Genomic DNA, 26077 nt, shown 5'->3' with positions numbered 1-26077 from the left:
GACTCTCTGTCTCAAGAGAGCTTTAGCTCTCAAGAAATTTAACAAGCAACCTGGGGAGACAGTAAAGAAAGACAACAAACACTAATGAACTGGTCTACTGTGCCCAGCAGGTGCTTCAGAGAATGAGCTTTGAGTGGGGAGATCTTGAATTGTGAAGAATACGTAGGACTTAAAAACACAATTTTAAAAAGGGGAAATTACAAGGAAGGGCACCAGTATTTCTTCAGTACTTTTGCATTTTTTTCCCCATTTATGCCTCAAAAACACCCTATGAAATATTATTTTTTTTTAATTTTTAAACTTTACATAATTGTATTAGTTTTGCCAAATATCAAAATGATACCACCACAGGTATACTGAAATATTATTAATTTTACAGACAAAGAAACTGATTCTCCATGAGATTAAGTAACTTGTCTGAGGTCAAATGTAAGTAAGTGGTAGATCTGGAATGTGAATCAGTTCTATTTTACTACAAAGCTTCTTGGCTTCCCCCCAGTCAATACTACCTCTTTAAGCAAAAAAAAAAAAAAAAAAAAAAAAGGTCAAGAAGTTGGCATTCTAGGTAGGGAGGAATAATGTGCTGAGCAAAGCAACAAGAATAGGGATTCTCATTTGTGATTGGGAGGTCATGAGAAGTACAATTTGACAGAGATGGAAAGGGTCGAGTGTGTGTGGGCCCTGGAGGGCTACCAGGAAAGAAGCCATAAAGAGCAATGGTAGCTACTTTCTTTCTCCAGATTCCCCTGAGATGCCAGAGGTTGCAGTTGCCTCCACTTCTGTCTTCACCACTGAGCCCTTGTAGGTAAATGTGGGAAACAAGCACACGAGCGTTAAAATAAAACAAAGCAACGACAACAACTCCATACACCCAACTGTCTGAACTTTACTATGAAGAATAGCATGTCTCTTAGAAGCAATTTTTAATTAGGATATAAATAAGCATGACTAGTAAAAGCCGAGAGGAAAGAAAACGATGACAATGATACTGATAATTTAAAACATACACTGTTTCTAGTGAATGTTCTCTGTCTTTAACTTTGGTGAATTTGCCTCTAAAGCATTATTTACCTTGACACAAGCCGGGTAAAGCAAAAGGACAGACCATTTAACTCTGGAACCCGGTGAAATCCTAGCTGTGTTTCCTGCAGTTGATTTCGTCCTCCAACCTTTGCATCTCTTATTTTTCTCTCCCACCCTCTATTATAAAAATTTAATTGGTTTCATCTTTTTAAATGTCTGCAATATTTAAAAATGCTTTATAGGTCATTTATAAGATATGATATGCATAAGATCCTGAAGCTAAAATTAGTCCTTCTGCATGACCTTAAAGCAGACACCCTCTTGAAGCAAGCCTCGTGAATTCTAAGAATGTCCTGCCCTCCAACTCAGGAAATCGGGCCAGCACCTCTGAGGGAGAGGGTATAAAAGGGGATCAGGGAGAAATAGGGGAATTAAGGGAATAAGTAGTTTATTTTAAGCTATTTCTAGGAAGTAGCCAAAATCAAAATGATCAAGTAAAAATTACATGTTTTAAAATTAGAACTGTTGATTTGAATTTTCTTAGGTTGATGGTTAAAACCAGACTGGTTTAGTATTCTGGTGTGATTTCCATGATTAACTAGTCTAATCACAGAAAGTCATATTGCCTAATTCCTGAATGACACCTTCCAGTTGCCAGAGGCAGAACTGAAGAACTTCAGAAAAAATAAACATATCTATTCTTTGGACTATAGTACAGGTCTACTCCAGCTAAAGAGGAACTGAAAACAGTTGCCTATATAAGAAAAATATTGCTTGTCTTCTCAGCAAAGGTAGAGATAATGTTCTCATTAAAGAAATACAAGGAAATACTGAAGAAGGAAAAATGGAAAGATACCTAACAAGTAATAAGTATCTTCTGTGCATATGGCTATTATTTCTTGCTAATGCAAAAATGAAGAGATTCTGTGGCTTAGACTAACCTTGATAGGCTTTTTTTGGGGGGGGGGGGGACTTCATGATTTAAATGAAATGCTTTATATAACAAGGTCCCAGATGAAAATGGAAACACTGTCCTCTGCTTAATGTTCTGTATTTGCTTGCAAAGAATTTAGCACCCAATTCAAATCCGGGCAGTCTGGTTTTTCTTAGAATTAAGAGAGGACATGCAGGAGATATAAGAGATGTGGGTTCGATTCCTGGGTGGGGAAGATTCCATGGAGGGCATAGAAACTCACTCCAGTACTCTTGCCTGGAGAATCCCAGGGACAGAGGAGCCTGGCAGGTTTTAGTCCATAGGGTTGCAAAAAGTTGGACACGACTGAAGCAACTTAGCATGCACACAAGCAAGAGAGGATAAGGCAATACCAACTGAGCATTCAGAAAACTAAGATCATGTCATCTGGTCCCATCATTTCATGGCAAATAGATGGGGAAGCAATGGAAACAGTGAGAGACTTTATTGTTTTAGGCTCCAAAATCACTGCAGATGGTGACTGCAGCCATGAAATTAGAAGATGCTTGCTCCTTGGAAGAAAAGTTATGACCAACCTAGAAAGCATATTAAAAAGCAGAGACATTACTTTGTCAACAAAGGTCCATCCAGTCAAAGCTATGGTTTCTCCAGTAATCATGTATGGATGTGAGAGTTGGACTATAAAGAAAGTTGAGCACTGAAGATTTGATGCTTTTGAACTGTGGTGTTGGAGAAGACTCTGGAGAGTCCCTTAGACTGCAAGCAGATCCAACCAGTCCATCCTAAAGGAGATCAGTCCTGAATATTCATTGGAAGGACTGATGCTGAAGCTGAAACTCCAATACTTTGGCCACCTGATGTGAAGAGCTGACTCATTTGAAAAGACCCTGATGCTGGGAAAGACTTAAGGCGGGAGAAGGGGAAGACAGAGGATGAGATGGTTGGATGGCATCACTGACTCAATGGACATGAGTTTGAGTAAACTCCGGGAGCTGGTGATGGACAGGGAGGCCTGGCGTGCTACAGTCCGTGGGTTCACAAAGAGTCGGACACGACTGAGCAACTGAACTGAACTGACTGAACTAAGCATGAAACTTCAAAGAGAGTATTTCTGGTTCTGGAACAGCTATGAGATCTTATCAACATCCTTTTTTTGCAGTTAGAGTACTGCCTGTATAAATTGGGTTATTAATATTAACCTCCCCTACAAGGGTATGCTGGATAACGACTAAATATTTAATACACCATGTCTAAGCCTAAGTCTCCTAAGGGAGAAAGGCACAATTTATTCTGTGCTAAACAGATTTTCAGAGTAAACTAAGTTCTCGGGAACTCCTATCATGACTAGGGTTAAAGAAATCTCCTACTTTCTCTTGTTAATTCTGTTTACAAAGGTCTTAGAAGATTATTTTTCAACTGGAGTTGGGAAACCACCTACTTATTAAAAAGAATTCTTCTCTTTTGAATCTCATAAGTTGGTAAAGAGATTCCTGGGTGGATTAGGAATCCTTTAGGGTTCCTTAGGGTTTGTTATAATGAAGACATGCTACAAAACTGAGGCATCAACATTTTGTAAGAGCAAGTAACTAATTTTCTATTTATTTCTCTAGTAAGAAATCTATCTTTTAGGAAAAATGGTAAGATAAATTGTGAAGTGGACAAAAGTGTATCTTTGAATTAATCACCATTGCTAAGCAAGATTATTATTTTTTAAATTAAATTTTATTGCAGTACAGTTGCTTTACAAAGATTACTTTAAAATACCACCAGGAAAATTTAACTGTGGGCGGCATGTGGGGCTTGGGACCACACTGAGCACAGGTAATAATGAAGAAGAAGCTTTACTGCAAATGGATTCCTTTATGATTTCTACCTCAAAGTCTTATAGACCTTGTTCTAAAAAGAAGCATTCCATGGCATTAACGCAAATCCTGCCTAGATACAGCCTTACCATATGAACTTGGGCAAATCGACTCTCTTCTCTGCATCTAGGTTCTTTACCTGAAATAGATAAGCTACTGTCCAACAATAAGAGGAGTCTGAGTCAACACCACTGCTGAAACCACGGTGAACATAAGCACACAGAGCTCCTTGAATTTAAGTGACCCTGAGACAAGAGAATCTGCCTCGCCTCCTCTACCCTGGGCTGTCCTCTGCTTAGAAAGATGAGAGAAAGCATTTCAACAGTCGCAATGGCTCAGACTTGTTCTCATTCAGCAGTTCCTGCTAAATGAGATTCTTACAGGAGGTTTAAAAGTAATGGCTATGTACTGGCTGACCTTAACTGCCAGAGAGAAAACAGATCATATTAAAGACTTGAAATCAGCAACCTCAGGATTATATAGGCATTCCCTCATGGTGAGGTGAATGAGTCAGAAGTGAGTTTAAAAAAGAAAAACTAGCAACGAAAAGTATGTGACCTCAAAATGAAATGAGAGCAGGGGTGGGGAGATAAGAGAGAAATTCTTTTCTACTATATATTCTAGAGTTAAATTCTCTCCTGGGGAACAGTGTTCCCACATGGCGGGGGAATCTGATTTGTACTGGTGTGTACAGACGTACACGCCCTGCCTCCTTTTAGAGGAGAAGAAGGAGAACGAGCCATAAATCTGGTCTCCTTGTCCTGCATGTGGCATTCCCTAAGTGGCTAACGTGTAGGGTGCCAAGTCAGCACCAGCTGAGACACAGACACCGTGACACGCAGGCTGTGAAAGAAACGGCTCCAGTGCTGGAATCGAAGCTCTCCAGCGCTGTAACTTCCTCCAGAAATGGGGAGATTAGGTTAGATCCCTAAACAAGGGGATTTAAACATTAAGTTTACTAGGAAAGATTTCCCCACGCAGCAACTACATAAAGAAGTTAACTGTCATAGGTGCCATTATTAGTATTAAATTTAAAAGTCTGTTTTACTTCGGCCTAAGGAAATGGGTTTTGAGCAAGAATGTTGGGCAAACAAATCCAATAGACTTCTCCCACTTACCGATTTATCTATGAATGTTAGTTTTTCAATGAGGGTCAACAAGGACATTTGTTTGTAATTTTCAATAAAAACAGTGCAGACGGGAGGTGGGAAAATACAGGCTACCTATTACATGTGTCAGCTTCTAGTGGACAGGTGAGACGACGTAATTCCTTTCCTCTGCCCCCTCCCATGGTGTGGGAGCCGCAGGCCTTAACAGATCTATATATGCATGGCAGGAAGTGCTCTGTGCATACAGCTCATTACCGTCTATTACCAGGTATTCTCAGTAGCTCAAACTTGAAATGCCATTAGATAACTTGCCAAATGAGCACATTCTCAGGGCTAAACATTGGGAGGAGGGTGTGCAATGCATGGGCCAGCATATGGAGATGAAAGAAGGAATGGTCCCTGCTCTCAAGGAGTGAGGAAAGTCCTGTAGGAGACCTCTGTCTTGTACACAAATAACTGTAACGGCAAGTCAAGGAGCTGAAGGAGAGATGGTGGGATGACTGCTCATGCACTGCTTATGATTAAGGGATCAGGTAAGGCACGTGGCAGAAGTGGGCCTTGAAGGATGGGCAAGATTAGAATTTTTATAAAGGGAGGGAAGGAGGGCACAAGGGAGAGTTATGGGGGAAAACTACTGAGAACAACACAAGCAAACACATGGAACCAGGAAAGCAGGGTGTATTCGGTAGAGAAAGCAGGCTGTCCACAACAGCATCATTGTGTGTCATGCGTCATGGTTTGGTACAATTTCCACTGACGCTGCAAAAGAGAGAATGATATTGAAGTCTCTATGTTGTCAGTGCGTTTAAATTAAGCACCCATATTTGAGTCCACCACAGCTCCTGTAGGAAGTTGGCTTCATTCAATTCTTAATGCCTAGAGTAAGTCTATACACAAAGGGCAGGGATGAGGGAACAGGGGAGGGCTTAGGAAACTTCCCAGCTACTAACAACCTTTGTGGTTTATATTTACCTCTCTTTTCTCATGCTGAAAGTGTTTATAGTCACCTGCTGGTGTCAAGGAAAAAAATCTAGTAAAAAAAAATCAACAGACCTTAACTCTGGTCCTCTTCCTCATATGGAGGCACAGAGAGAGGCAAAATGGGAAAGGGACCTACCATTAGAAGCCCTTGTTGCTTCCATATGGCCAGTGTACTGTAAATCAAGTATAAAGCATTAGAAAAATAAATGATAATGTTTCCTTTTGCTTTATGTCACCAAACGAAATTGGCCTGGAGGCATTCACCTCAGTTGCCACTCTGCACATAAGAACATACTTTCCAGGACTCTGCTCTTTCCCAGTTTTTAACATTTATGCTTTTTAGGCAGTGTACAGTGAGAGATGGTGACTTGTTTGGTTAAGTTTTCCTATAGTTGTATTTCATGTCATCAAGGGAAATTGGCTGTATTATCACAGGTGTATCAGGAATCAGAAGACTTGATTGACACCACACTCCCTGTCAGCTGCTACTACTCTTTCTCCTAAAATGTGATATGCTTTCTTTTTTTTAAAAATATTCATCGCTTTGGATATTTGTGATCTCACTGGGTTATTAAGTAATGCCTGACAGCTAAAGCAGTTTAAACTGCTTTGAGAGTGGCAAATTTTGAATGTCAAATTTAGATTTGTTGTTATAAAAATCAACTAAGTGAGAAATCCAAAGCTGTGTTATTTTCAACAGCTAAGAATTCTGATTTAAATTTCTCCTGTATTTTAAATATCATAATTAAATAGACTTTGATGGTTAAGAAAAAGTAACAGATTACTGACATTTTCTTGGTCAAAGAACACAACAGTTTAGTATGAAACAAATTCAACTACTAGTAATGCCTAACAATGAAAGAAAAAAAGGGAGGAAAAACCCAAACCAGCACATATATGACCACACACATGTACATGCCAGGTTTCCTCAGTCCTGAGTATTTTAAATCTCACCAGTGCTCTTTTCTAGTGATTATCAGGCCCAACTACTGTATTTCCATTAGGCCATGGAACTGAGTTAAAAAAAAAAATCATTCAATGATTATATTTGTAAAGGGGTTTAAGTCCGTGGTACTCAACTATTTTAAACAAGAGCTCCAAAACTGGTGAAAAGTGGAAGTCGCTCAGTCATGTCCAACTCTCTGCGACCCCATGGAATAGTCTATGGAATTCTCCAGGCCAGAATACTGGAGCGGGTAGCCTTTCCCTTCTCGAGGGGATATTCCCAACCCAGGGATTGAACCCAGGTCTCCCACACTGTGGGCGGATTCTTTACCAGCTGAGCCACCACAGTAATTCATTTCAACTAGTTGACTGGTTCACAATGTACAGAAAGAATTTTCTGAGGTATAGGTCACTAAAAGAAAAAAAAAAAGCCCTCTCTAATGTAGCATGGATTTGCAGTACATGTGAGAGAGGGAGAGGAAGTTCTGCCAACTAGAATAATTTTTTGAATAGGGAAGAGTCATGCAAATGCTTGCTATGTGAGATAGCAAAGCTTAACGTCACAAACTCAAGTATCTCCAAAAACATCTGCTACCATGAACGGGTACTGAAGATACAGAAAGAAAGACAGCATCCAATGAACTTGCCTAACTTCCTTCACACAAGTATTCATAACAAGGTGTTAGGCCCCTTCAGCTCCTATCAGGAGACACGTACAACTGCAGTGACAAACCACGTTAAACGCCTCTTGTTCAGTAATCAACGAGGGCGGGATAAAACAGACCCCACCTTGCTCATCCATTTTTCTTGCTGGTGTGTACCATCACTGTGACCTCAGTGATGTGAGTGTTGGAAAAAGTTCCTGATGCAGAATGGAGTCTAAACACAAAGGGTGACGTCTCAGTAGAACTTTCCAATCCTATCTGCAGAGAAGCGATCACAAAATATGATGAACAATGCCTTCCAGGGGGTTATTTCCATACTACATACACAGCATAAAGGAGGAAGACTTAATTTACATGACCTAGACTTAATTTAAAAGACGCTTACTCCTTGGAAGGAAAGTCATGACCAACCTAGACAGCATATTCAAAAGCAGAGACATGACTTTGCCAACAAACGTCCGTTCTAGTCAAGGCTATGGTTTTTCCTGTGGTCCTGTATGGATGTGAGAGTTGGACTGTGAAGAAGGCTGAGTGCCGAAGAATTGATGCTTTTGAACTGTGGTGTTGGAGAAGACTCTTGAGAGTCCCTTGGAATGCAAGGAGATCCAACCAGTCCATTCTAAAGGAGATCAGTCCTGGGTGTCCTTTGGAAGGAATGATGCTAAAGCTGAAACTCCAGTACTTTGGCCATGATGCTGGGAGGGATTGGGAGCAGGAGGAGAAGGGGACGACAGAGGATGAGATGGCTGGACAGCATCACTGACTTGATGGACGTGAGTCTGAGTGAACTCCGGGAGTTGGTGATGGACAGGGAGGCCTGGCATGCTGCAATTCATGGGGTCGCAAAGAGTTGGACATGACTGAGCAACTGAACTGAACTGAACTGAGACTTAATTTACAAACTCAAAAATATAATTCACTTTCTTTTGGACATGCAAAGAAACATGGAAAACACTGGCAAAGACCATTCGCACACCTGAAGTTGTTACAAACTCTGTAACTCAGAGAGATTATCTTAAGAACTTCGCAACTTCTTAAAGAAAAGCATTCTATAACTGAATGACAAGCTGCAGTGTGAAGCTGACTTCAGTAAGTGCGACTGCAGTGTCTCACGTAACCATATAGTTGCTGCTCTCATTCTCAGTCCTCTTAGAGCAACACAGCCAAGCTGCAGTGACTCAGCTCCAATAGTCCCAGAAACAGAGGATAAAACCACTTGTCCAGTGTTTATTACATACAGGGGCTTAGAATACCCTCCTGACAAATGCCTTACTTCTTCACGAACCTGCCAAATTTTTAAATTTTTTTTACCTACTTTCTTATGTTTCCATAACAAGTGAAGTTTTTAAGTCTTTCTTCAGTTCAGTTCAGTCACTCAGTCGTGTCCAACTCTTTGCAACCCCGTGAACTGCAGCATGCCAGGTTTCCCTGTCCATCACCAACTCCCAGAGTCCACCCAAACGCATGTCCATTGAGTCGGTGATGCCATCCAACCATCTCATCCTCTGTCTTCCCCTTCTCCCGCCTTAAGTCTTTCCCAGCATCAGGGTCTTTTCAAATGAGTCAGCTCTTCACATCAGGTGGCCAAAGTATTGGAGTTTCAGCTTCAGCATCAGTCCTTCCAATGAACACTCAGGATTGATTTCCTTTAGGATGGACTGGTTGGATCTGCTTGCAGTCCAAGGGACTCTCAAGAGTCTTCTCCAACACCACAGTTCAAAAGCATCAATTCTTTGGTGCTCAGCTTTCTTTATAGTCCAACTCTCACATCCATACATGACTACTAGAAAAACCATAGCCTTGACTAGACGGACCTTTGTTGGCAAAGTAATGCCTCTGTTTTTTAACATGCTGTCTAGGTTGGTCATAACTTTTCTTCCAAGGAGTAATGTCTTTTTATTTCATGGCTGCAGTCACCACTACTATTTACATGCTATTTAAAGAATGATTCTTGGCATCATTAACTATTTGCTTTAAAGTTATTTTAGTTACACAGTGACAGGATGAAACACAAGTTATATGGTTTAGAATCATGCCATTAACTCCAAATTAATCCAACTGTATACAGAACACTCACTTTAAATATTTCTATTATCCTAGAATTTATTGTTTTAGTATAGCTATCTTGCTATTGTACAGAAAATACTTTTGATAAACTGAGATCACCAACTGATTTTCTAAACTGTTAAACCCAGAGCTTTTCACACTATTCATTCATCCATTACTGTTGTAATTTTTCCATAGGTATCTGTACCTTTATTTATGCAATGTTTTTCTTTAAATGGACTCATTGTTTAATCTTACAATAATTTATGTTAAAAGGGAAAATAAATATCACTTTTCAAGAATGATAGGTTTGATGTGCTGGTTATATAATTCTTCCAATGCCAATCAGAATAAGTTACGAATACTAAAATTAAAAAATGTTACTCAATACCACCTAATAGCTTGTGCACCTCTGGTGGTATCTGTATTTTAGAAGCCAATACAAAGCATACTGTTAATTTCTTTTTCCTTCTCAAACCCTCTGTTCCTCTGACGTTCAAGACCTAGCTCCCTCTTGGTTCTCCCAGGCCCCTCTCTTTACTCACTCTTTCCCTGGCTCTGCTCCTTAAATGTGAGTATTTTCTAAGACTCTATTCTTGTACTTTTCTTCTCACCATGAACCTTCTGATGGAACCAGTGGCATCTTGGAATGAACATGTCTACCACTGAACTTATTTTCCAGCCCTACATCAATGCATGGATAATTTCTTTTCCACATTCCTCCTCTTAATGACACTGACAATTATCCAGTTAGCAAAATTAGAAACCTCTAAAGTCAATTCACATTTTTAGTCTAGTGTTTTCAGCCCTTCCTTTCTCAATGTTATCTCCAATTCCTCTGCCCCTCTTCATACTCATTTGACAACTGGCCTCTTATTCCACTGAGAAGTAATCAGAAGTCTCACCATACCGACATCTCTACCCATACGCTGCACCTTCTCCTATCTAAGGACCCCCTCTACGCTACCTTTGTGCCTTGGGTCCCATCCCCTTCTGTTTATTCAAGAGCTTTGCTTTTATAATTTTTTCTGCATCTTCAATTACTTCCTCTTTACTGGATCACTCCTATAGGAACACAATGCAGTACCTCTTATTTTTAGAACAATAAAACCAAAACCAAATATCTTCGAGCCCACATCCCTGTCCAGCAACCACCCCGTTTTTCTGCTCCTTACCATAGTAAAACTTCTTGGAAGGGTTGGTAGCCATCTTCACCTCCTCATCTCCTCCACAAACCATTAAAAAAAAAACTTTGAGAAGATGCCAGTGACCTCTGTGTTCCAAAATCCAATGCTTTACTCTGTCTTCATCCAACTCAAGCTCATAGGATACGCCCACGTAACGTACGAACGATGATAATATAATTAACCACTCCCTGAAACATTTTCTTCACTCGGCTTCTGGAACAGAATACTTGCCTGTTTTTTTTTATCTTACTGGCTACTCCTGTACTGTTCTTCCTCTTCTTGACCACTAACTGTTGGCTGGAATGCCTAGTAATTAATCATTGATGTACTTTCCTTTTTATGCAATCACTGAGGTAACATCATCCAATTTTGTGATTTTAAACACATTCATAGGTCCACGGCTCACAGATTTTCATCTCTAGCCTGGGCTCTTCCTTGGCCACAATGACAGTTGTGTACAGCAACAGATAAGCAGTTGCTATACATCCAACTGCTTATCCAATACCCTCACATAAGCATTCAGTAGGCAACTGAAACTTAATGTGTTTAAAACCAAACTTCTTTTTCTCCCTAAGCCTGCTCCTCCCTCAGACTTTACTGTCTCATTAAATAGTATCACAAGTACAGCTACCAGATCTTCTCTGTGAAACCCAAGGTTATACAGCAATCTAATGATGCAAAATTCAGAAGCAAACAAAGTGACGTGCTGAACGGAAAGGGGCCATTTTAGGTGTGCTCTTAGGGCTCATCATGACTGTCCCCCATAATAGAGCTCAGATCCAAGTTTTATACAGGCATGTATGTATCTCTCTTGAGGGCTGACACAAGAAATGAAGATTATATCTTCATAAAATGACTCAATAATCTACACATGAATTCTTTCAGTCTTAGAAGTGTACTAGTTTATGACTTGGGGATAAAAGAATTATGCATGAGGCCTTGGAAGGCAGAGGACTCAGATTTCAGTCTCTGTGCTACCAATGACTGGCTCTTTGACTTGAGTAAATCATCACCTTTACTTCTCAATTCATAAAAAGGGGACTTTCTTATCCTCCCTGACACCATCACATAGATACAAAGGATTATTTGGTGACCAAATAATTAAAGCCTTTTAAGTAAAGAAATATAGAAATGTAGACACCTTAAAAACTATGTGTTTCAGACTGTTATCTTTCTTTCTTTTTTAGAGCATATATCTTCACTAACTCTCATCAAGAATGTGATAAAGCAAAGGTCCTTAATTGCTGGTAGCATATCTCGGATAGTCCACAGGAGGGCAGCAAAATGCAGGATTTTTTCTTTAAATGCTGAACTCCACGTAAAACTGCTTTAAGGTACAAGTTATATATATCTACAGAAATTTAGGTAGAAGATCACAGGCTAAAACTAGCAGGCAATGGAACAAGTTATCAAAGGAGATAAGATTTAGGTAAATAGTAAAGAGATGCTAAAAATACAGAAACACTATAAAGACAACACAGGATAATTCTTTCACACACTGGAAAAGATATTACAGCTCATGTAGGGACTCCCTTGGCGGTCCAGGGGTTGAGACTTCACCTTGCAATGCAGGAGGTGCTGATCCCTGGTGGGGCAGCTAAGCGCCCACATGCCTCACAGCCAAAAAGTCAAAACATAAAACAGAAGCAATATTGTAACAAAGTCAATAAAGATTTAAAATGGTCTACATCAAAAAATAAAAATCTTTAAAAAGAAAAAGATCATGTACATGATTTGGAAATTCTTTTTTCTACAATGGAACAAGCTTTCAAATACATATTATAGAGAAACATATATAAAAATTCTAAGTATGTACTGCTGCTAAGTCACTCTGGTCGTGTCCGACTCTGTGTGACCCCATAGACGGCGGCCCACCAGGCTCCCCCGTACCCGGGACTCTCCAGGCAAGAACACTGGAGTGGGTTGCCATTTCCTTCTCCAATGCATGAAAGGGAAAAGTGAAAGGGAAGTCACTCAGTCGTGTCCGACTCTTCGCGACCGCATGGACTGCAGCCTACCAGGCTCCTCCATCCATGGGATTTTCCAGGCAAGAGTACTGGAGTGACGTGCCATTCTAAGTATACTTAGTTAAATTACTAAAGTCTGAGTTCTGTATAATATTTATTCATTTTTCTGAAGACCTGGGCCAATAATTTTAAGTAGGCATGTGTCTCAGTAAATTAAGAAAAGATAAGCAATCAGAAATTAGGGGCTGATGTTTAAATTATATTCAGCTAATAACAATGCCATTGTTAGTGGCATACTTATAAGCATGTAATGAAGTCTAATAAACATAACCTACCATCGGTCTTATGTTTTCTAGTATAAGAAAAGCAATACTGAATGAAGAATACTAAAAGTAAAATTATGCATATCAGATATAATAACAGAAAAACATATATTGCTTAAGTAGTAGAAAGCATCTTTGTTAGATATAACTTTTTAATTTTCAAATCAGTGAAGCTAAAGAATGAAAGGATTTAGAAGTCTGGAGTAATAAATGTGTGGAAAATCCACTATCATAAGTATTACAGATACAATATTCACATTATGCTTATACTGCTATTAAAATTATTTTCCATCTTTCATCATTAGAGAAGATAATAATTACTGCTTCATGAAAGTTCATTTTCTGTGAGACACTGTTATTTTCATTTTTTTACAAAAGTCATTTTTTAGGGTTCTCATGAGCACTCATGAGAACTTACTTGTATTCAAAGCCACAATAAGTTTGACAGATTCCATTTTACTTTTAAAAAGGCCAAGTATGTTGTTATTGGACTTCCCTGGTGGCTCAGACAGTAAAGCGTCTGCCTACAATGCGGGAGACCCAGGTTCAATCCCTGGGTCGGGAAGATCCCCTGGAGAAGGCAATGGCATCCCACTCCAGTACTTTTGCCTGGAAAATCCCATGGACGGAGGAGCATGGCAGGCTACAGTCCATGGGGTCACAAAGAATTGGACACGACTGAGTGACCTCACTTCACTTCACTTTATGCTGTTATTGAAAAGAGTTTGTTAAAGTGGCCAATTCAGTTCTAGTTAACTATAAAATAACAAACCAATAAATGTGGGAAAAAAGTATGTATTTCAAAACTGGCAAAATAAATTGCTTAATCAAAGCTGGAAGCACTAGCTTCTGTTTCACTGTGAACTTGAGAGTGGACAATTAAAAAACCAATCTATTATGTTTTCCTTTCCAGGATCCTTGAAACTGAAATGTTAATATAAAATACCTATAAAAGACAAAGGTTACTAAACAGTATTCAAAGGAGAGAGAGAGATGACGATAAGCAGTTGCTATAAGAACACACGCAACTAATAGTGAGAGTAGTGAAGTCGCTCAGTCATGTCCGACTCTGCGCGACCCCACGGACTGCAGCCCACCAGGCTCCTCTGTCCATGGGGTTTTCCAGGTGAGAGTACTGGAGTGGATTGCCATTTTCTTTGCATAAATGGCAGCAAATAAGATGACTTCTAGATTAATCAAACTTTGGGAAAACTGTCAGATAAGTGATTTTTCACTAAATGTCACACTGTTAGCTATAAAGTCTTTAGAAGCAGGAAAACTGTGTGAGCATAATGATAATGTACTTTTAAGCAGAATGAATCAGTATTCAAAGCTAAATATATTACCTGTGCACATATTACAAAAAATACACACTGAAAATCTGTGTGAAAAATGTCCATGATTATATATGAAAAGCAATAAAATACTTGCTGATCTTAAAAGACTGCTGATAATTTTACCATTTAGTTCATACTACCCAAGAGATTATACACTATATTACACTTGCCGGAAAAAGTGTCTAATGTGGATCTTTAAAGAAAATGATTTATGGAAAATTAATAATAGTGGTCAGAAAAATAGTTTTAAAAACATTTTCCAAGAGTACTTAACTATTTTTGATCTTGAAAAACTTATCTGAAAAGCTTTCAGATTGGTAGCTTTTCAAATAGACTTTCATAAGAGAATTTTATAGGTTGGAAAAGGGTGAACAGGGCAGCTTAAATTATTATCCCAAAAAACTCAATTACAATACAAATTCCTTCATTATTATACGGAAATAGAATAACAAGTCTTGCTGTCTCTGGAGACGTTGGTATAGTCATAGTAAAACCTTTAGACAGATAATATGTCAAAAAAGTAAGATAACTTAAGATTCTTCAATATTGCAAAAATGAAAAAGGGTAGACAGAATCATTTGAAGGTAAAGAAATGCTAATCATTACTCAGAGATCTTGCCTTCTTTTTCATTAAGCATTTAGTAAAGCTCAGAGATAACTGGAATAAATGCAACTTTAGGTTTTAAAATATAAGAAGTTCATCATTTTGATTAGAGGTGTTTGCATCTTTCAATTTCAGCTTTTACAAGTTGGAACTTGGCAAAGCAACCATCAATAAATAAGATTATTATGGAAACAAGTAATACAAAACCACTGTCAAAGAAAACTTTAATACTGAAATTAGTTCAGTATTATTAATGAGTTTTAAACCTAGAAAATGCTACAGCATACATTTCCATTAGGGGTAATAGTATTTTTTTAGGAGTTAAAAGACACTGGATTCTTTTCTAAACCAATTAACTGCAATGTAAAAAGGTCTATTTTTTTAATTAAAAAAATTTTTTTAAACGGGCTCTCTCTGAAAGAATTAAAAACAGTATTCTCTCTTTCCAAGTCAAATTATTCTATTTTATTGTTATTGTATTGGATCCAATAATATTCTTGGAATAAACTGGACTATCAGATACTACAATTTTGAGAAAGATCTGTTTCAAGATAATAGTTTCCTGAACTAGTTGAGATCATGTTCTGGGGGAAAATGCTCAAGACAACTAATTTCCTCTCTTGACATCAGTGACATAAAATAATAATAAATTTCAAAAAACTAAAATACTGGACTTTCCTGGTGGTCCAGTGCTTGAGCCTCCATGCTTCCACTGCAGAGGGCATGGGTTTGGTCCCTGGCTGGGAAAGATCTACATACTGTTCAGGGTGGCAAAAAAAAAAAAAGAAACTAAAATGCTAAGAAAAGAAAAGGCTTTTAGAAAAGTTATCCCTGCTGCTGCTGCTAAGTCGCTTCAGTTGTGTCCGACTCTGTGCGACCCCAGAGACAGCAGCCCACCAGGCTCCTCCGTTCCTGGGATTCTCCAGGCAAGAACACTGGAGTGGGTTGCCATTTCCTTCTCCAATGCATGAAAGTGAAAAGTGAAAGAGAAGTCGCTCAGTCGGATCCGACTCTTAGCGACCCCATGGACTGCAGCCTACCAGGCTCCTCCATCCATGGGATTTGCCAGGCAAGAGTACTGGAATGGGTTGCCATTGCCTTCTCCTATATAGACATAAAACCCTTCTCCCTAGTAACAGAAAAGAATCAAGAGAGGTGAGGGAGATGAGAGTAAATAAAGAAAACAGGAAATAATCTATTAATATAAGCAGCTCACTGAAAAAAGTGAAAATTTGTTTATAAGGCAGTCCTTGGATGACCTCAAAATTTTAAAGACCACAACATATTTCCTAGTATTACGCAAGAAGATTCTTAACCTTTTGAGTCATATTTTGCATTCATCATGAATTTCTAATGACTTACTTTTACGTAAGACCTACTCTGTGAAAATAATCTCATTTAATTCTCTTCAAAAGTATATGAGATTTTACTGTCTTTCATTTTATAGATTAGGACACACTTTACTGAGAATAGAAAGACAGTAATGGCAGAGCCAGGGCTCCAACATGAATCTGTATGCCTCTAGCACTAGCCACTGCACTATACTGCCTGCCAAAACACTATCTCAGGCCATCAACAGTCACATACAAATTCTACTGTAGTTCAGACAGGGCTCAACACTGATCTACAACTGAGCTATGGAGTTATGCTGCTGAGTTTTGTTTCTTCACCAGAAAACTGGGCTCTGATATTTAAAATGACCAACTGCCTTCCATTAAAAATCCTAAGGCAGTGTGGTAAAGTGAATCAAGAAAATCAATTTGGATGCCAAATCTGGTAATTATTGATGTCTTTTGGACAAGTTACTTAATAAAGTGTGTGTCACTTAAAAAAAAATCTGATAGAAGGAGCTGGACTAGTCCTCTGGTCAAATACTGGATCTAATTTGAACATTAAAAGAGCAACTATGTGTGCTCTACAAAAGCAAGGTACTGAGGATCCATATGTATATAAACTGCACCACTCACAATTCAAGTTAAACTCCTTTTTTTTTCTTCCCAGTGAAGATTAAGCAAGTAACTAATCAAATATTGTAGACCTATTATATTCAATATCCTAAGATAAACCATAAATAGAAAAGAATATAACAAAGAATATAGATATGTATAATTGAATCACTTTGCTATACAGAAAAAATTAATACAACATTGTAAATTAGCTATACTTCAATAAAAAGTAGTGAAGAAAAAAAACACCATGGAACTCTTAGGGAGTTCTAATTGATAAATCTACAATGACCTAGATACTAACTCAAATACTTCTAACCCAGGTAGATACACTTCTGCACATGCGCATATACGCGTGGTGGCAGTGGGAGAAAGCAGAAGAATGCATAGCGGATACCACTTCACGTCAGGTGACTATTTTAAAGGTGCAGTAAAGGTCCGCATCACCTTCACTCAAAGACAAGGGGCTGCATCTCAGAGAATGAGGAGAGAAACACTGCTTCAAATCTCATGGCATAGTTTGAATTCGTGGCAGAAAAAAATTTCCTTTGCCATTCAGTTATTGTAAAACATCAGAGATTTTGAGAGGGGAAAAAAAATCTTACAGCTCATCAATCCCAACTGAATAATATACTTTAATCAGCCTTTCTCAAACTAGGGTTCTGGGAGAGAACTAATAAGCCAAATGCTCCAGAGTATTTATATAGAAAACAATGAGTTAATTTCTTTTCTATGTATCTAGAATTATGCTAGTTAAGTAAAATCCTTGGGAAAATTAAGAAAATGATTTTCTGTGTTCTGTTGATCAAAACAGGAATCCCAACTGAACTCGTTATTTGGCCGGGATTAATGGCTGCTTACCACTGCAAACAGAAGAGGTGATGTTGTACAGAAAAGGATAAAACTGCATACAGCGAATTAGCTTCAGGCTGTTCTCACACTCTGGGCATTTGGTAGTTAATTTCAAAGCCTGTCTAAAGGCCTCAAGTGCCCCACTGATATTCTTCAGAGCAAGGTAAGCATTTCCCAGGCTCAAAAAGGTCAGGGGCTGAAAAGAAAAAAAGAAAAATCAGCAAAATGTTAATGAATTAATATTTTCCGAGAGTTACAAAACCTTTACAGTTTTTGTCTTTTGGCTTTTTTTTTAGGTTATCCTATAAAAGTTACCCCAGCTGTTTACATCAGCTAATTCTAAACTATTTAACATAAATTTACTTTTTACCTTTTTACTAAGATAAAAATTACATCAAGTGTGTAATGTACATTAGTCTTAACTGTACAGCTGTAACCACCACTCATCTAAAGATATACAACATTTAGAACATTTCTAGTACCCTGAGAGGCTCCCTTGGGCCACCCCACCCCCAACTCCAGATGTAACCACTGATAATGATGCTGTGACTTCTATCACCACAGATTACTGCCACCTGTTCTTGAATGTCACATAAATAGAATCAAACAGCATGTTCCCTTGTGCATGTAACTTGTACCCTTCTGTGGCTTCTTTTACTCAACCAAACCTGTAAAGCTTTTTTTTGGGTATACTATATTTTCACTCTTTTTTGAAAAAAAAAAAAAAAACAAAAACTGATGTGTAATGTAACCTCAGATATGCAGATGACACCACCCTTATGGCAGAAAGTGAAGAGGAACTATAAAAAGCCTCTTGATGAAAGTGAAAGCGGAGAGTGAAAAAGCTGGCTTAAAGCTCAACATTCAGAAAAGGAAGATCATGGCATCTGGTCCCATCACTTCATGGGAAATAGATGGAGAAACAGTGGAAACAGTGTCAGACTTTGTATTTTTGGGCTCCAAAATCACGGCAGATGGTGACTGCAGCCATGAAATTAAAAGACGCTTACTCCTTGGAAGGAAAGTTATGACCAACCTAGATAGCATATTCAAAAGCAGAGACATTACTTTGCCAACAAAGGTTCGTCTAGTCAAGGCTATGGTTTTTCCTGTGGTCATGTATGGATGTGAGAGTTGGACTGTGAAGAAGGCTGAGTGCCAAAGAATTGATGCTTTTGAACTGTGGTGTTGGAGAAGACTCTTGAGAGTCCCTTGGACTGCAAGGAGATCCAACCAGTCCATTCTGAGGGAGATCAGCCCTGGGATTTCTTTGGAAGGAATGATGCTAAAGCTGAAACTTCAGTACTTTGGCCACCTCATGTGAAGAGTTGACTCACTGGAAAAGACTGATGCTGGGAGGGCTTGGGGGCAGGAGGAGAAGGGGATGACAGAGGGATTGGAGGCAGGAGGAGGAGGGGATGACAGAGGATGACATGGCTGGATGGCATCACTGACTTGATGGACCGGAGTCTGAGTGAACTCCGGGAGTTGGTGATGGACAGGGAGGCCTGGCGTGCTGTGATTCATGGGGTCGAAAAGAGTCGGACACGACTGAGCGACTGAACTGAACTGAATGTTTCCACATGTGAATACACCACATTGTTTGTTTATCCATTCTCCTACCGATAGGCTGTTACTGGATTGTTTGCAGTTTTTGATCTACCACAGATAAATTTACTATGAAGTGAACATTGTTGTAAATGTCTTCTGATAGACATATTACTCATTTTCCTTGAGTATACATTTAGAAGTGGATCTTAAGATAGGCATACATTTAGTTTTAGGAGATCCAAGCAAATAGTTTTCCAAAATGGACATACAGACTTAATACTCCTATAAGCAAGTGTGAGAATTCACTGACTTGGTATTGTCAGTTTTTAAAATTTAGCTGTTTTAGTGAGATGCTTAAGTGGCATCTCACTGTGATTTTAATTTGCATTTCCTTGATCAGTAATAATATTGAAACGTTTTTCATATACTTAGTGGCCATTTTGGTACCCTTATTTCTGAAGTGCTGTTGTTTTCCCCATTAAAAAAAAATGGGTTGTCTTTTTGTTCTTATTGATTTGCAGGAGTTCTTTATATATATACTAGACATGATGACTTTGTTGGACATACTTACTGCAAATATCTTTCCCAGTCTGTCACTGGCCTTTTTATCTTCTTAATGGTATCTTCTGATAAACAGAAACTCTTAATTTTAGTGAAGTTCAGTTTACAGATTTTTTCCTTTTGTAGTTAGTGCTTTGAAATCTTTGCCAGCTATAAGGTAATAAAGACTTTCTCCTATGTTTTCATCAAGAAGTTTTATTGTTTTATCTTTCACATTATGGTACATGATCCACCTCAAATTAATTTTGTATACAACATGAGGTAGGAGTCAAGGTTCATTTATTTTTCCATAGGGGATATCCAAGTACTCCATTACTACTTACTGAAAAACCCAAAGCTCCCCCAAAACACTAAACTACAGGTGTGCCTTTGTCATAAATCAGCCTATTTCTAATTTCTATATTTGAGTATCTTTGTGCCAATTCCACTGATTTAATTACATTAAGTCTCGAAATCTGATAAGTCTTCCAACTCTGTTTTTATTTCCCTAACCCCCAAACCTTTGTGCTATTCTAAGATCCATTTTTATGCAGATTTTTGAAACTATTCATCAATTCACACGCACAAATACATGCAATTGCTGGGAGTTTGGGATGAAACTGAACCTATAAATCAACTTAAAGAGAACTTACACCTTAATGATACTGAATCTTCCAATCCATGAACATGATGTATCAACATACAACCATTTATTTAGGTTTTCCCCTTAGCAATGTTTTCATGAGAGAAATCTTGTACACCTTCCTTTAGATTTATTTCTAGATATCTGCTTTTTTGATGCTATTGTAAATAGTCTTAAAATTTTATTTTCCAATTGTTTTGTGAGACTGTTTTTATAAGCAGCCCAAAGTATTCAGTTGAGATCATTTTAGTGGAAATATGCCTTTGCTTAGTATTTGCTGTGTACAAACCATTTATTCTACACTTATTTTATCATTAAAAATATTTTAAAAGATTGAAGAATGTTGTATTTCCAAACTGCACAGTATATCTCCATGAAAAGCAATACCTATAATTTTTTTCTTTTTTAAATAATGAAAGTATGATGATACATTTACAGAAGACTTGGAGAATACGGAACAAAGTTACACAGTTCCACTATATATTACAATTTTCAACATCAAACTCTCAAAATTAAAAGAATGAATAGACAGAAAAGTAGGATACAGTAGACTTGAAAAGAACTATGAACCAATTCAACATAATTATGATATATATAATTTTCACACAACAGCAGGATACAAATTCTATTTAAGTTTCCACAGACTATAAATCACGAGATATTAGAACATGTAACACCTATAATTTATCAGCTACTTGCTTCTGATTCAGGCTGTTAGGTCATCACAAATATCTCACTATAACCAAGCCAAGGTTTACAAAATATTCCAGATTAAAGAGGTCTAATGTGAGTAGTTCTCAAGTTAGATTTAAAGTAATACGTAGAGGTTTACAAGATATAAAATTAAATTCTGCACTTAAATTAAGTGTCTTTATATTTTCCATAAGGAAACAAAGTATGATTATCCCTACAACTAGAATGATAGTTGGGCAAATATTTTGTATTCAGATGAACTGGTTAGCATTTTAGAAAAAAAGAGTAATTTTCTAATTCAGTCAGAAAATAATTACTGAGTGATTGTTTTCACTGTGTTTCAAATACTGTTTTTCACACTGGGGATAGAGCAGAAAATAAGAAAGATAAACCTCTGCCTCAGTGGATCTTATAGTCTCATGTCACACAACTGTGGGGATGTCACACAATTGTGAGTAAAATGTGATAAAGAACAGCAGGGAAGAGACGTAAGTAGTACTAAGAGTTGGGAAGAGAGCGGCATTTCATATAGAGCAGTAATGGAAAGACTCACTGAGAAGTTAGTGTTTGTAAAAGATTTGAAGGAAACGAGGCACAAACTAGGAAGAATCTTAGTGGAAGAAGCATTCCAAGCAGGAAGAACAGAAAACGCAAAGGTCCTAAGGAGGGACCACAGCTAGCACGCTCAAGGAACTGCTTGGAGGCAAGTGAGGCTCCAACAGAATGATCAGTGGATCGATCCCACAGATACGAGGCAGGAAAAGTAACAAGGTCACGTAGGACTTTCTACCCCATTATAAATTCTTGTCTCTTATTGTGAGTTACATGGAGGGACACTGCAGAGATTTGAATAGACAAATAACAACATCTGATTTCTAATAATCTCATTGTTTGCTATAATATGAATAGAGTGTAGGGAAATAAAAGCAAAAAACAGAAGCTAGTTAGGAGGCTACTGAAATAATCTAGATAAAAGATAATGATGGTTTGGATAAAAGATAATGATGGTTTGGATAAGATAGCAGTGGAAGTGAAGAGAAAGTTGCTCAGTCGTTTCTGACTCTTTGAGACCCCTGGACTGTAGCCTGCCAGGCTCCTCTGTCCATGGATGTCTTCAGGCCAGAATACTGGAGCGGGTTCCCTTCTCCAGCAGATCTTCCCAACCCAGGGATTGAACCCAGGTCTCCTGCATTGCAGGCCGATTCTTTACCAGCTGAGCCACCAGAGAAGACAGCAGTGGAGATGAAGATAAATCGTGAAATTCTGGATGTATTTTAAAAACAGAATCAGCAAGCTTAGTCAATAGATTGCATCTGCCCTGAGAGGAGAAAGGTACGAAGGATAACTCTAAGTTTCTGTCTTGAACTACTGGCTTCCCCGTTTACAGAAATGGGGAAGACCAAGACCAAATGGAACAATGTTAGGCAGCTTAGTTTTGGCCTGCAGTTTTAGTGTTTCAGACATTCAGTGTGTTTCAGACATTCACGTGGAGATGTCAGATAAACTGCTGAATAAAGGAGTCTGGAGTTCAGAGCAAAGCTGATACATGAGTCAATAAGGAAAGAATAGTGTTCTTGAGATATGGTTCTGGAACAAGTGGATATCCATGTGGATATCAACTTTGACCCTACCTAACATTACGAAGAAAATTTAACCTTAAATGGATCATAGGTCTAGATGTAAAACCTGAAACTATAAAACATCTAGAAAACAGCATAGGAAAAGATCTGTGTATATATCCAAGAGTCAACTATTTAAAGACAAACCATAGGACTATTTTTTTCAACCTTCTGATAAGGACATCTTAAATCTAAGAATAGAAATCAAAAGGAATAAGATAGTAAATTAAGGGAATTTTTAAAAGCTAAGATAAAAAGGCAAAGAGAGAAAGTATTTTTAACATATGACAGATGGAGTTTAAAGATTTTTTTTTTTTGATAGAAATGTGTTTATTTGAAATTTAAATTACACTGGTGAACCTGTATTTAATCTAGCCATCCTGCTGCTGCTGCTGCTGCTGCTAAGTCGCTTCAGTCATGTCAGACTCTGTGCGGCCCCATAGATGGCAGCCCAACAGGCTCCCCCATCCCTGGGATTCTCCAGGCAAGAACACTGGAGTGGGTTGCCATTTCCTTCGCCAATGCATGAAAGTGAAAAGTGAAAGTGAAGTCGCTCAGTCGTGTCTGACTCTTAGCGACCCCATGGACTGTAGCCCACCAGGCCCCTCCATCCATGGGATTTTCCAGGCAAGAGTACTGGAGTGGAGTGCCATTGCCTTCTCCATAAAGATTTTATTGTGTAAAGAATTCATGTAAAATTTTTAAAGATTATAACGAAATGGACAAAATTCCTACATAAACTTTTACTTTAAAAATACAATTGAAATAGAATATCCTTAAAATAGGATACACAAATTTGTTATAACAGAGAAGTAAAAAATGTTTTTAAGTAAATTTATTTTACAAATGTTAATACAGAAGCAGTGTGACTTGACTATAAGAGTGTGAACTCTGAGGCCAATCTCCCTGAGCTCAAATCCAAGCTCTTTGACTTTCTATAAATCCCTTCAGTTTTCTTTTTCTATCAAATGGGTAAACCTTATCTCAGAGGGTTGTGTGGATTAAATGAGTTATTACACGTAAAGTGCTTCATATGGTGCACTAGAAAACAATAAAAGTTAGCAGTTATTTCAATTGCTTGATAACTGTATTATCTGGTGATAATACTAGAGAAATGAATATTCACAGATCTTGATTATGGCAACGTATATTGGCTCAAATCTTTTTCTGAACTGTTTACTCGTCTGTATCAAAGGCATCAAAATATTCATTCTACCAGCAATCTTTCCTAAGAAAATTTTCTTTACATAATCATTTGAATTGATGGCTATAAAAACTATATAGTAATTTTTTTTTTATATAATAAGGTTTAAAGATTACCAAAGTTACAGTAAGGGGCTTCCTTGGTGGTTCAGAGGTAAAGAATCCTCCTGCAATGCAGGACCACAGAAGATGTGGGTTTGATCCCTGGGTTGGAAAGACCCCCTGGAGGAGGACATGGCAACCCACTCCAGTGTTCTTGCCTAGAGAATCCCATGGACAGAGGAGCCTGGCAGGCTACAATGCACAGGGTCACAAAGAGTTGGACACAACTGAAGTTACTTAGCAAAGTAACAGTAAAGTTACAATATACAAAATATTTATGTAGAGGGAAAGCTTACAAGGAAATACTTCCAAATGTTGGCAGTCGGGGGTAGGGTCTGATGAAGGTATATTCAGGGGTATTTACCCTGATTCACTTCTTTATTTTTTTATTCTTATTACAGTACCACAGTATTTAACTGAAATTTTAGTAGAATTTTCAAATACAGAAAGGCAACGAATCTCTAAAGGAGCTCTTTTTTCTTCAGAAGAACATTGCCTAAGTGCCTTGGGTGACGGTGCCAAAAAGCGAAGCATGCCAAGTATGAAGGGAATACGGCTGTGCTGAGCCTTCTATCTGGGTGCTCCCTTTATCACATCCCGTACAGAGCATCTGTTCTTCTACACTCATACCTGACACTGTAAACATCTGATAAATATTAGATGTACTTCTCTGGCAAGTTGGCCTTTGTATATAACACAGTGGTTGTAAACTTCTACTTAGAGTCCAGTTGTGAATTTGTGTATTGCAAAGGAAACTTGTAATAGGCAACATTTCCTGCTAATACTGAAAGAAATTTAGTTTTGGGACACTTCAAATAAACTTAAGCCTTTCATGCACAGTACTTCTACAAGTTTCTTTGGGTATGAAACTTGGAAACATTTAGACACTAAGTATAAAAGCAATTTAATTATATATTTATTATAACTGCATTTTATCAAACCTAAAATGTCATCAATTGTAACATGTATCCTTATTTCAGAGATGTTAATATATGAAAGAAAAAAAAAGGAAGTGGTATTTTAGAAACTATGAAATAAAGTAATAAACTACAAAGCAGAGGTGTAACTCCATGGGCTGCATGAGGAAGGTTCAAGGTACGAACCTACCTACCCTTATCAAAGCAACCTTTAAACTGGCCTCTGGCTTGGTTGGCATAAAGATCTCAAGTTGTAAAACAACATAATACTAAAGGATGTGCGTGCTGTACTGAGTAGGACAAAGTGAGAAGCAGATGTTTCCGACATAAAAAGGTGGCAGTATATTTTTAGCAGCCGTGTCATTTTTAAATGTTTCTAAAAATAAACTGCATAATTTATAAACTTCCTTTAAAATAGAGATAAACACATCAAAAATACAACAAAAGCCCTCTTACAGTATGCAAATTCTACTCTGAAAAATAAAACATGAGATTTTTTTTATGCCCTGTCTACAAAAATACAACGAATACTCTGAGTTACCACTACGTAGTACATATTGCTACAAAGGAACATGAACCTCACCTCAGAGCTATTGATGGCCAAAGCCTGAAGTAGCAGTTTAGTGGCATCAAGATGAAGGCCATAGTGAATCAAAAGGTTGGCCAAGTTAACGAGAGGAACGTCCTGGTACTGAAGGGGAGCCAAATTCAACGCCCTCTGCAGACAAGCAATAGCAAAAGTGCTGTTTCCTACCGCTCTCCAGTAGAGGCCAGCTTCATTGAGGATCAGCCAGACAGGAGCATTAGGCTGAAAAAGCCCAGATACTTCACTTAATTCAAGAAGACAGAACTCATGCTCAAAAGAATTTTTAATACATGCATTATAACTTTTAATTACAATTACCCAGCATTTAAATTTCAGATGTCTGAAGTAGGCGGCTCACCTTGTTAATAGCATGAAATAAGAAAGACCCAATTTCTTCTTCTGGGATAGTATAGTTATTAATACGGGAAAGCAAAATCTGAAA

At 38.1% G+C, this 26077-nt stretch overlaps 1 protein-coding gene across 11 annotated transcripts in view; it reads right to left on the bottom strand.

The window, feature by feature from the left end:
• The window catches only part of TTC17 (tetratricopeptide repeat domain 17), a 129863-nt gene that overhangs the window by 56350 nt on the left and 47436 nt on the right, over positions 1–26077 (bottom strand). For 9 of the 11 annotated variants that reach the window (XM_086341194.1, XM_086341196.1, XM_086341197.1 and 6 more), the window contains 3 exons: positions 25994–26071; positions 25633–25857; positions 17791–17977 (listed from right to left, as the gene is read on the bottom strand). In XM_086341194.1, the coding sequence (XP_086197320.1) occupies positions 17791–17977; positions 25633–25857; positions 25994–26071 (490 nt within the window). The remainder of the gene's footprint in view (positions 1–17790; positions 17978–25632; positions 25858–25993; positions 26072–26077) is intronic. The other 2 variants (XR_015142306.1, XM_086341204.1) reach the window with 1 other exon arrangement.

The sequence above is a fragment of the Bos grunniens genome, chromosome 15 (genome assembly GCF_055505025.1).
Source record: "Bos grunniens cultivar Pamir isolate PY7600 chromosome 15, Bosgru_T2T1.0, whole genome shotgun sequence".
Lineage (NCBI taxonomy): Eukaryota > Metazoa > Chordata > Mammalia > Artiodactyla > Bovidae > Bos > Bos grunniens.
Note: the sequence above shows the minus strand (reverse complement) of the source record. Positions and strands in the feature narration are given on the sequence as shown.